General features: G+C 39.1%; 3 protein-coding genes across 5 annotated transcripts; all 3 read right to left on the bottom strand.

Annotated features, from left to right (window-relative positions):
- Positions 1-4488: 4488 nt before the first annotated feature.
- Positions 4489-6026, bottom strand: LOC146971796 (protein S100-A1-like). 2 transcript variants are annotated; one of them, XM_085801303.1, is made up of 3 exons: positions 5749-6026; positions 4856-5010; positions 4489-4761 (listed from the first exon to the last, which is right to left on the bottom strand). In XM_085801303.1, the coding sequence occupies exons 2-3, from the start codon at positions 4991-4993 to the stop codon at positions 4603-4605; spliced, it is 297 nt and encodes a 98-aa protein (XP_085657429.1). In that variant the 5' UTR covers positions 4994-5010; positions 5749-6026; the 3' UTR covers positions 4489-4602. The 2 variants fall into 2 exon arrangements, with proteins under 2 accessions (XP_085657429.1, XP_085657430.1); XM_085801304.1 differs by having other exon boundaries at positions 4856-5007; positions 5749-5848.
- A 591-nt stretch (positions 6027-6617) lies between these two features.
- On the bottom strand, positions 6618-9166 carry krtcap2 (keratinocyte associated protein 2). The gene is made up of 5 exons (XM_085801300.1): positions 9045-9166; positions 7944-8098; positions 7660-7723; positions 7335-7401; positions 6618-7213 (listed from the first exon to the last, which is right to left on the bottom strand). The coding sequence occupies exons 1-5, from the start codon at positions 9046-9048 to the stop codon at positions 7093-7095; spliced, it is 411 nt and encodes a 136-aa protein (XP_085657426.1). The 5' UTR covers positions 9049-9166; the 3' UTR covers positions 6618-7092.
- A 224-nt stretch (positions 9167-9390) lies between these two features.
- On the bottom strand, positions 9391-11535 carry tmem107l (transmembrane protein 107 like). 2 transcript variants are annotated; one of them, XM_085803316.1, is made up of 5 exons: positions 11288-11534; positions 11076-11143; positions 10898-10998; positions 10172-10268; positions 9391-10012 (listed from the first exon to the last, which is right to left on the bottom strand). In XM_085803316.1, exons 1-5 carry the CDS (start codon positions 11372-11374, stop codon positions 9943-9945), a joined length of 423 nt encoding a protein of 140 aa, XP_085659442.1. In that variant the 5' UTR covers positions 11375-11534; the 3' UTR covers positions 9391-9942. The 2 variants fall into 2 exon arrangements, with proteins under 2 accessions (XP_085659442.1, XP_085659443.1); XM_085803317.1 differs by lacking the exon at positions 10172-10268 and adding an exon at positions 10343-10439 and having other exon boundaries at positions 9769-10012; positions 11288-11535.
- Positions 11536-11769: the final 234 nt, after the last annotated feature.

Raw genomic sequence — 11769 nt, 5'->3', positions numbered from 1 at the left:
TCTACATGTCACTGAACCTATAATTGAATGTATAATCAATGTATGAATGTGTGTGTGAATGGTTACTTAGAGCTACGTTATAGGTAGGTACAGGAGTATGAATGTGTGTTAATGGGTGGATAGTAAAGCGCTTTTGGTGGCTGTAGAGATTAGAAAAATGTTAAATAAATGCAAGTCTATTTAATTAAAATTCAGTACACTCAAATAAAATAAAACTCAAGCTTTACTTAAAATGTTTTGTCAAGAGGTTTCACATAAGGGTGGAAGATACAATTTATCTAAAATATGGACATAAGCTATTTCTTTAAAATAATACAATTGACTCAATAAACTTGGAAAAATGAATTTGAATTAAGAATGATAATGGGTTTTTTTTTTATTCACACAACCAACAAGTGGAAAATACTCACGAAGAAAGGGCACAGCTTAAGATGTGACTCTCTGCCCTGTTCAACAACAGCAATCAGCATTTGAAATAGCAAAGAAACTGTTTTTGTGTTTCACCCTGCAATATTAACTGTGAATAGTGTGTTTCCACAGTCAGTGATGGGAGTGAGAGAGAAACTGGGAGAACCACCAGACTGTGTAGATGGAGTTTTCTGGACATCTAGTGGTGAATAAGAGACAATACACAACCTCCTGCTTAAAGGGCCAATTCACCAATTTGATAACATCATGGGATGACCTGTTAACCAAGCAATGACCCCCCTAAACTGTCACTGTTATTTGGTGAAGAGAATGATCAGAAATAAGTATCTTGTGGTAAATGTTATTTGCTGGAGAGAATCAATCATCCAGTCAGTTGGACTCGGAAAGTCCAGGTTTTTTTTTGTCTGTTTGAGACTACTGAATCAGACTACCTAATCATTTCAAATTATACCCTATAGTTTAAATTAATTATCTTTATTTACAAGGGTCAGCTTATTTTTTAACTACAATCTTTAGCAAGATGCCAAATCAAATAAAACATTATTTGTATGGTACTTTTCACACATAAATGCAACACAAAGTGCCTCACAGAGGCTAAAAACAACAAAGACGAAAACCTAACCCTCCCACCCCCACAAATACAAATAATTGCGATTTCTGATCATTTTATGCCACTATTATAGTGCCTAAATATAGATTAGTAATACATATTTATGAAGAAGAAGAGCCATTTATTGGCATTAAACATTGGAATCCCTGATGCTAATGTCAATACAGTAGATAGTCATCAAAATGTGGTCATTGAATATTAGAAATTAAGCTCCTCAAGATTAACGGTTTGTGGCGCTCCAGTAATGTGCCATTAAACTGTAGCAGAAGAAAGAGGACCATTCAAACCTCAAATGGTTGAAAACGATGAGGAAATAGGACGTTTCTGCTAGTTTTATACAGCTGTTTTTATGTAGATGAATGGAAAATATTTTAACGATATGCAAAAATAATTACCGTCAGCTCAAATAATATCGATCAGGCTGCAGTTATGTAATAATTGTGACAGGCCTAGATGTAGGCCTAACACTACTGAGGTGATGCATCCACTGTTAAACTTTATCCATACAAAACAGTAGAACAATAGCAATGCAGAGCACAGAAATTATCAAAATGATGTTATTTAAATGACTGACTTGGTGTTATTTAACACGAGTGTGAGTTGATGTAGCAGTGTCCTCAACGCTGACTGACAGCCCTTAGTGGCTTGTCAGGTAGGAAATATTCAGACTGTATCAGGTTCATGGCTGTAGCTGAGTCAGTCAACAAGATAAGCACTAACACTAATGGTGTTGTTACTTAATATGTGGCAAACAGTGAATGCATTTCGGCTTCACGCTGATGGCTTATGGTTGAAAAGCGTTAGTTGCTTTCCCCATATTAAATTATGTGATGACTACTCAAATGTGAGCCTGACTTGAGAAGACTGAACCATGCCTGGCCTCAACACGCTTGACTCACAATCCCAGTCCAAGGTTTTGAATTATTTGTTGTCAGCAGATGTTACTATAGTGGGACCACCTGTACCTTGTGAATGATTTACAGCAACAACCCGAGGGACAATATCAACACCCATAGGCCTACTGTAGATCTATAACAACAACTAAATACATGATTATATTGTTTCCTGGGCCAGCAGCCACGTTTTCAACATACATGTGTACATAAACAATGTGTGGCTGAATGGCCACAGCCCACAAATATACCTCTATAAAACACACACACACACACACACACACACACACACACACACACAGCTCTGTAAGGTCATCAATAACTGTGGCAAAACTATGAGTGTGTGAGTTTCTCAATTTGTAATTAAAACAGGATTTGTGTTGTGAGAAGTGTGCAGTTGCTTGAGCAAGTATACTTTACCAATATGTTTGTGTGACTACAACAACAAATTCCACTGCCACCTTACATCAGAGAAAAATAAAACTCATAAAAGTAGACCAATGTATGTTACCTGGCTGCACCACACCGGATTTCCACCATGTGGTATTATATCAGTGACTCTGCAGTCAAATGTCATCCAAAACCAACCAGCGCCAACTAGGCTACTTCATCATCATCATCATTCAACATCTTTGAGGTAGGAATATAACCACAGGAAGAGCAGTCCAAGGCGGGAACAATAATGAGAAAGAGCCTACCTCATGGGAGGGTCTTCTTTCCTTCTGGGATTTCTCTGCATGATTGTTATCAGCTCATTTCTATTTTACCTACGGTGACAAATTGAGGGGCTGTCTCTCTGCAACACTGGGGTCCCACTGACTCAACCATCTCAGTAGGAACAAGGGTGGGGCAGTGGAGCAGTACCTGAAGCAGGGCTGTTCTGTCTGTTTCAGGTTAAAGCTAACCAACAGCTTTCCCCATCTCCAGCTTTCTTATTTTATTTTCTTCTTTCTTAGCTTCTTCCTCTCCGGGCTAGTGCTAATGCTAACATGTAACGTTACCGACTTTTGGAAAAACAAAAACAAAAAAACGATAAAGGTTGTATTTGTCCGAATTTCCGTTTATCTGGATTTTTTTCGCGCCCTCCCTTTGGCTGCTCTACTCGTGTTTGTTTTTCATGAACTTTCCTCCGCCCTCTGCGGCCTCTACCTGACCTCTGACCTCTGACCTCATCATCATGATTCTGCCAGTCAGCAGGAAATCAAAAAATTAAAAAATAAATCTGCAAGTAAAGGCCCATTGGTTGGTTTCTTTTTCAATGGGCTATACACACTACTTTGATTTGATAAAAAAAAAGAAAGAAAAGAAAAACGTTTTACCTCCCCTGCCCAGCTGGTGGCGCTCAGGGCTCTGTATCTTGTCTCTTATTGCCAATCAGATTGTGACAGAAATTGTTTGGTGATTGATTTAGTCACCATTTTCAGTCCTGCGATTGCATCTTTTCTGAAGCGTCCATGTACAAACTCTCCATTTTAAACTTAATAGTAATGACAGACTGCATATTACAGCATTTCTTTAACTGCCTATTTAGCTACCGGTACTTCAGTTCTCTGTATTGCAGATGCTGACTCACTGTCACACTGTCAGATCTAGATCTTACTGCTGCCACCTGTAAGATATGTCTGTAAACACACAGAACATGTAGACTTATTCTACTATGACACATTACATCTACTACTGAAAGCATCTGTGTTACACATGTGTAGACTTATGGATAAATCAGTTGCTTTTGATCTTCCATTTCACAGCCTTTGCAGTATCATTATAGTGGTGACTGCCAAACATCTTCAGAATCAAGCAGGAACGACTGACAGAGATTGTTTTTGAAAACACATTCACTAGTTGTTTGTAAACTATTCCCCTGTAGGTATAGATAATGATCTTTTGACAGATCCACTGTCAAAAGATCAATCCACTGCAGCGTAGCAGTTTCTTTGGACTGAACAAATCTCAATTAAATTATGTAGAATACTTTCTTCCAACTTAGACATTTTGGCTGATGTATTTACAGTGAAGTTCCTTCAGGTAAGTTTCCACTCAGGATAAAGTCAACCCAAGCCTACCAGTGCCACAGACGTGACATAGCAGAAGAGCTGAAAACCCAGGGGAAAGCACTGGTATCTGAACTGGAGGAGAGCATTGAGACAGACACCACCACCCCAGAAAACATGAACCTTCCAACCACAGAAGATTTTGAGAGCACTTATAATCAAAGCCCAAACCCCAACACATGAGTTCATGGCACAGATGCAAAAACTTAGAACACACCTATCTCATACCAGCACATTCCCATCTTGAACCATTTACATACTGTATAAAGAACTGCTGCCTTTGCTGAATGATCATGGTGGATTTACGAGAGAAATTATGTGCATCAGATGTGAACCCATCAAAACTCTTAGTACATTCTGTGATTTTTCTGGCTTTGGCAGAACGCTTCTGGACTAAATTGGTTCCAGGGGTTCATGAAATAGGTGGCAGGAAACCGTAGCAACATTTAATATGTAGGAATTATGTATATTAATGTGCAAAATAAGCCAAAAGACAATCACACTGTTATTCTTGTTGTAGGGAGTTTTACTTGTGAATCTGGCACATTTGTGCTACAATATTCTTTAACAAAAAATAAACAAAAAGACAAAATGTCACATTTCCTGTATTATTTGCCAATCACTTCTTGCCCTTCTTTGAATGGAGATTACAACATCTCTCACAAGCCATTGAGAGACCGACGATGAGGGACATGAATTCTTCAAAGTCCACCTTGGCATCTTTGTTTTGGTCCAAATCTTTCATCATTTGGTCGATGAGTTTGGGATTTTGCTGTGCCTGAAACAGAGTTGATGAGAGGCAATTCATGGTGGAGTCATAAATTATACTGATGAGTGCCGAGGATAGTGCTCGTATATGACAAAGGACTTACTTTCAGGAATGTGGGTAACTCAGACTCCATGAGTTTTTTCAGCTCTTTCTTGCTTAAGGTTTTGCAGTCGCTGTCCTCATTTGCGTAGCGGTGGAAAATCACAATGAGGGACTCCATGCATTTCTCCAAGTCAGTCATGGCTCCAGAAGAAGCTGCTGAAAGGAGAAAAGACAAGTTTGAAATTATACGTCACAAGAAATTTCCTTTTACTTCACTTCAGTTGGAGCAAGTTGCATTATAACGTTTTTAATGTAGGACTACCAAGACTTTGTGGAAGACTAACATGCATTCCTGCAGAGGTATGCAAATGTTAAGACTGCTGCAGTGGGTTTGAGTACTTCATCTAAAAACTAAGTGAGGATGTCAGTGTTGCTTTTACTGGCACTCAAAGCAAATTCCTTGTGTATTACACATGCTTTTCTGGCACAGAAAATGAAAGCCTTATCTGTAGCAATCCCACCCAGCCTCTCCCTCTGCCTCCCCTCACTTCGCCCTTTATTTGGTTGAGGTTCAGGGAAACGATGCAGGCCATGGGGACGCTCAACACAAAGAAGTGAAATAACTTAGTGACTGACTAACGGAAGGCCAGCCGCTACTTGTCAGAGGAGGAACACTTGACGTAATGCGCAAAAAACGTCCAAGCCAAGCAGAGGAAACATGTCGACATATCGACATTAAACTGAGAGAGAGAAAAAAGTTTGTTAAACTATAAATGCAATGTGACATTTGGAAGCTGAGATTTCCAATATTTGTAGTCCTCCTGAGAAATGATCACTTCTCAGAATTAACTCCCGCAACTTTGAAAAGAACGTGATAACTAGGCTATAAGTAAAATAGATATAAAACAAAAGCAGGGAAGAGAGAAGTGTTGAAATCATAAAAACTAAACTTACCAGGATACGATGAGGCAGAATCTGTGGTTTTGGGTTTGGAGAAGCGAGCAGGGGCTCACTCACAGTTTGTTCCTAGTATTTATAGTCAGCTGGCAACGCCCAATGTGATGGGAGGGACAAGGAGGGATACAGGGGCAAAGAGAGTGGGCAGGCAAATACAGCCATGCGCAAATATAATCTCTGCCCGTTTTCACCTTCACCGCAAGACACAGATGATAACACAACTTTCAGATACGACACAACATAACAGTTGTTTAGAGATTTTACTCATAAAGATTAAGTTGATGTCATTTCTCAGACACACGAGTTCCCACGGGCTGCATCAGCATAACAGTTTTACGGCATATTTAATATGAAATATCCTCCTTTATTTATCTAGGGAAGTTCCACTGTCCGACGCCCTGTCTACACTGACACAGTTGCACCTGGAAGCTGCCCAAAACAACCATAGTCCGACCCGATGAGCTGTTGCACTGAAACCCCTGGGTGATTAAATCTTGTTCAATGCAATTTGACTTCCTCCAATTCTTTGTTTTAAACCATTGTTTGTAGTGCAACTCTTAGTCCAACCCTTTCCTCAGTCCCTTAAATTAAAATGGTCTTTCAGGAGTTGTGAGTTTGCCATCTGCATCCCAACTAACACACATCAAGACATATTTGGAACCTCAAATCAAAGTTAAGAGTTGCATATTTTCTTTGTCTTCATTCCCAACTATCATGATCTTTGTCTTAGGCAGTTTGATGAGTTTGTCAGAGATGAATCCATGCAAGTCATGGTTTGTCCATGGTTGTGCATGAGCTCACAGCTCTAAGGTGGCGCCACACCTAGTTAACCTAGTAGCAGCTGCCAGAAAAAACAATACCTTCAATGTCTTTCACAGAGTTTAATTACAAAATGAATTAAACAAAAAAGCAACTTGAAGTGCTGATGAATATACAAACAACATGATGAATCTCTTTGCAACCAGTGTAAAAACAGTGCTAATGAGACAGTTAATAAAGGAATGTAGAGCCCTGTTTAGCTGTTTTTATGGCCTATCAAATAGTATAACAAGATTTTATATGGGCATTTCTCCATGATTCAGATTTTAAATTACTGTAAAAACAAACAAACAAACACACTATGTCATGGTTCCAAGATTGTAATAACTGAAATGATTAATACTTGTAATATTACCCAACCATTTTTAATAGCCTGGAGAAACACTTAAGGTTAGGGATCTCAAATCCATGACCCTTAGTGTATCTAATGTAATTTTGTGACATAATATGCAAATGCTGTGTTGCAATGGCCATCAGCAACTAGACAATATTGACTGGTTCAAATGTGCTCCAACAGATTCATCAGTTCTTCCTCTTGCCCTTGCTGGCAGCCTTGGCTGGTGTAACTGCAGGAACAGCTGCCTGGTAGAGGGCGGCAGATACTTTGTTGATGTAGTACAAGGCGAAGAGGGAAAAGATGAGGCTACACAAAAGTAAAGAAAAAGCAAAGGGTTAGGGTTCATTTTTAAATGTACACAGTGAGAGATAGTTTCAACTGTGCGGTATGAAACAGAAAGAGGCATTTGTAATCTACTGTTACTTACCATGTGGTGACACAGACGCGATGCACTAACCCAGAGGCAAACAGTGACAAGCACAGGCAGAGCAGAACTGAAAGATGAGAGAGTGAGTAATGCTGGTGAGAAGCACAACCTGACTGATACACCACAGGACTTACTGGATATTGTAGGATTCTTACAAACAATTGTACTGTTAAGATGGCATATCAAAATCACTGGCTATTAAAATGGTTAGTTCCTTTTAACTTCTATTACAGTGATGTTTGGATATGCCTATAAGTGATCAAGAATGCTAGTGTTTCAGTGTAATCTGAAAACAACAACACTGACTGCATGAGTTTACACTTACTCTCTGGGAATATCTTAGCTTGGAATCCCTTCCCAAAAATCAGGTTTTCCATATTATTGAATGCCTGGAAAAAATGTAGTTAAGGAAGCATACAACTTAATGGTACTTTCATGTACGGTATGTTAAAAATCGATTCAGTGATAGGCTACACTGTGCTCGAGCTTAGTAAACAAATGAAAACAAAAATAGGAGATGTTCAACAACAAACAGCTGTGTTGCTAAGTGAAGTCTTGTGACATGGGTTAAAACAGTTCAGTCCTTAAGGCCACAACCAAAAAGGATACAGTGAGGGAGCAGATGAAGAGGACTGAGCCCAGGAAACCTCCCAGGATGGTGAGCCACTCAGTAGATCCCAGCTGCTTACTGAACATCTGCATCCCAGCAAACACCAGCACTGACAGCAGACTTGACAGCACTAGTGAGGTTCCTGTGTTCACCGCTAGAAAAAAAAAAAGAGTCCAGAAAAACAGCATCATCAGGAAAAACTCAGGTTATTATTGTCTTAGAGCCGAGGCATTCGTCAGTTTGTTAGGAACAGGTAGCTAAAACTGCTGCAATCTCTCCTGTCCAGTCAGTCCTGTGATGTATCCTACCTTCCTATCTGAGTCAATTGGTTTTTGTTAAACTGTACATTAATTCAACTGCTGGAGGATTTTAAAAGGTACACAGCTCACATTGCTGTTGAAATGAAACTGCAACATACAAAGAAGTGTGCCACCTGTTTAGACTATACTCACTGGTTTGAAACAAGCTGACAAAATTATAGAGATAATTATCACTTTTTCAAATGCAGTTGAGAAAACATCTGCAAAATGATCATGCAGGTGAACGCCTCTCTAACGCAGTTACAATAAAATAAATAAATAAAAACTGCACAATTAAATCTTAATGACGGAGGATTTAAATCAGGTCTCTGTAGTTTTAGTTTGAGTCAGTAATTAAACTATAATGACGAATCATAAACAAGTGTCCCAGAGTACTTAGCCCTGTACCATTTTGTGAATAAATTAAACTCTCGGAGCTGCTGACCTAACTCTTCCTCAACGTAACGCCACGTCAGTGCTCGCACTCTTTGGTTTCCGACACCTAAGTTAGCTATTAGCTCACGCTGAACAGTCCCTGTTCGCAGTAACAATCCCCAATAAGTACACTACTCCACATACACAGACAAAAAGCAAATACGGAGTTTCTGTTTCTGTTGTTTGAGAAACGTTACGAGGACTAATCATTTCTGCAGGTTTAAACCATTCACATATCGTGCTAACAGCGTAATTCTCTACGTTAGCTTGACTGCAGAACTGGACGTTAACAATTTCAATATCTGTGCAAGTGAAAACGCCTTCTGTAAGATAATTTGACCGATAAATTAATTGTGCAGCACATACCCATTATTCAGTGTTAAATTAGAGTCCTTGAAATGAAAAAGAGGTGAATTGGGGTTAATTTCGTTGAGCCAACGAAATATCCCGGCTACAGGAACTGAAAAACTTCACCACCCGGTCCCAATAACAGGTGGGACCGGTGGGCGGAGTCACAGGACTCCGCGTCATCAGTAAATACAACCACGATGCTCTTTGTCTTTACCATAGACTGTAAAACAGGATTATCTCCCCACTACTACACACAAGACACAACTAAAATACTTAGAAATAGATAAATAATTTATGCACAATTTCTATTCTGTAAATAACTTAAAAACACAAAAACAAATAGTGTAAGATGAGAGAATGTAATATTTTATTATTTTCTTCAACTGTTTCCATATGTCTTTTTTTTTAAATGTTATTTTTATTTAGGATTACATTATTAACAATATATACATATATTATAATAATAGCCTGTGCTGTTCTGTACACTCATTGTAATAACCCACCATTCAAGTGCTTGAATGTACACTGGATAAAGACCATGGTGAGAAGTAATTGATAAACCAGCATAAAAAACCCCCGGCTAGAAACAGTTTAAGTAAGAATTTGTACATCTATTTGTAATTACAGTAACATTGTAAGATTTTCTAAAGATATCACAAAAAAAGTCAAAGACCTCTAAAAACAACAGCACAATGTTTAATGAAAAAATACTAACTCTCTTTACACTTCCTTTCATAAACATAACTTAACACATATTCTGCATCCATTTCTTTCAATATAAAATTAGTAAACACACATTGCAGACACAGAGTGGCTTGTATATTCCCTTGATGTTTGCTGGCTTTGCTGGTGATGCACTGAGGAAGATGTCAATATTCTCCTTTTTTGTAGCACTTCACATCAGGACTGTCTTTCACAATGGCTTCTTCTTAAGACCCAACACAGATATGAACAGAAGAAGCTCCACAAAAGTAGGCAACACACTAGAGGGAGACAGAGACAGAGACAGTCACATTACATACCTGCATGTGTGTCCATGCTTACTGTACATACTTGCTGATACTCTGCTGTTTACATTTGGTCTCTCTGTTTTGCTCTCTTTACTTAAACCAGTATCAGCACACACAAGGACACACACCAACCTGCAGACTGCAAATATAACCCAATATGTCCAGCATTCCCACTTCTCAAACACAAAGAAAGACAGGGAGACGGACGCACTGCAGTGAACAGCCAGCGCTGGTTGTAATATCTGTCAGGGAAAAAACACTTTGGGAAAATAAACACACATTACCAAGTTCATCCACACTAACCTGCAAATGGCAAGGATCCACCAGTAGATGTCACACGCCCACTGCTCAAACAGAAAGAAAAGCAGAGCCACTGAGGCACTGGCATGGACTCCTATTGCTATTGACAAAGAAGTTGGAGTCATGGAATTGTAACTGATGACTATATGACCTGACTGTTTCAATATCATTTATTTCATTTATATTTCATATTCATATTTCATTATCTATCTTTGTACTGTGATACTTTTTGAAGGCTTTAGGACAGGTTTTCAATTTGACTCTAACTTCATGTTGAGGCTGACATCACTTCGGTAGGAGTAACATTTCTCAGTACACCTATAAAATTATGATTTTTTTTTTTAATGGATGGTATTACAGTATTATTATTTGTATTTACTAGCCTATAGTGAGGAGTCATGCATGTAACAAATGGGGAGAGAAGAGTTTGACCAGCAACAAAGGTGCCCACTTAGATTTGAATTGTTTGTGTTGATCTGGATTTATATCAAAGATACCATTGTCATCATTTATCACTTATCAAAAATGAGTAATCCACAATGTCACAGTGAAGGATACACAGGAGTCCTTGGCTGCAGCTGAACATGGACACTCCTGAGAGGAACCCAGCCAACTCTATAGCAAACAGGCAGACAGTGACTCCCAGTCCCAGCACCAACCTGAAACAAAGAGACACCTGTTAGAGGGTGTGTTTTTCTGGCTTTGACTCATATCTCTCAATCATTACCGTACTTACTTTCTGTCCTCATAGTCATATTGGTCCTTTGTGAAATCCAAAGGCAAACATGCCTTTACATTATGTTCCTGTAAAACAAACATTACACACAATTCAGCAAGAAAAATAGAAGACGAGTGATAATTTGCAAAGACATAAGACGATAGTAATTCTTGCCCATACAACCCGCAAAGTAATAATAATAATAATAAAAATCTGTCCTTCTCACTTACCCTTGACCAAAAGATGGTGATAACGATGACAAGGTGAGCTATGATGGTGAGAAACCGTGCAGGGACGAGACTGCTGGCAGCCGACATGCTGAAGTTGCACTTACTAACCTGAGCTAAAACAAAAATACGAGTGGCAAGCAAAAAGTACTTATATTTTGTGATTCGTCGCAGTTCTGTCCTGCAACTCTCCTTGTGAATAATCTCCGTCTTTTTTTTTTCTAATTTAGCATCTTAGCTCCAGCCCGACACTTTAGTTCAGTTTCACCGAGACGAAACAAGCGCTGCTGTGACTTAAATGTGAACTGGCTGTAGATAAACTGCTTTTCAGCCCACGCGTCGCTGTCTCAAACAGGATCGATGTTCACGAGTGGCAAAAACACGCGACCTTCACGCCGTTGTCGCCCACGCTTAAGATGGTTGCTACCGGGTTGCTACAACAACCGCCGAATCGGTACGTTCTTTATAACTCACCGGGTTGGCAA

Source organism: Trachurus japonicus, chromosome 16 (assembly GCF_045865225.1).
Source record: "Trachurus japonicus isolate A0001 chromosome 16, Traja_1.0".
Taxonomy (NCBI): domain Eukaryota; kingdom Metazoa; phylum Chordata; class Actinopteri; order Carangiformes; family Carangidae; genus Trachurus; species Trachurus japonicus.
This window is presented reverse-complemented; position numbering and strand designations above follow the sequence as displayed.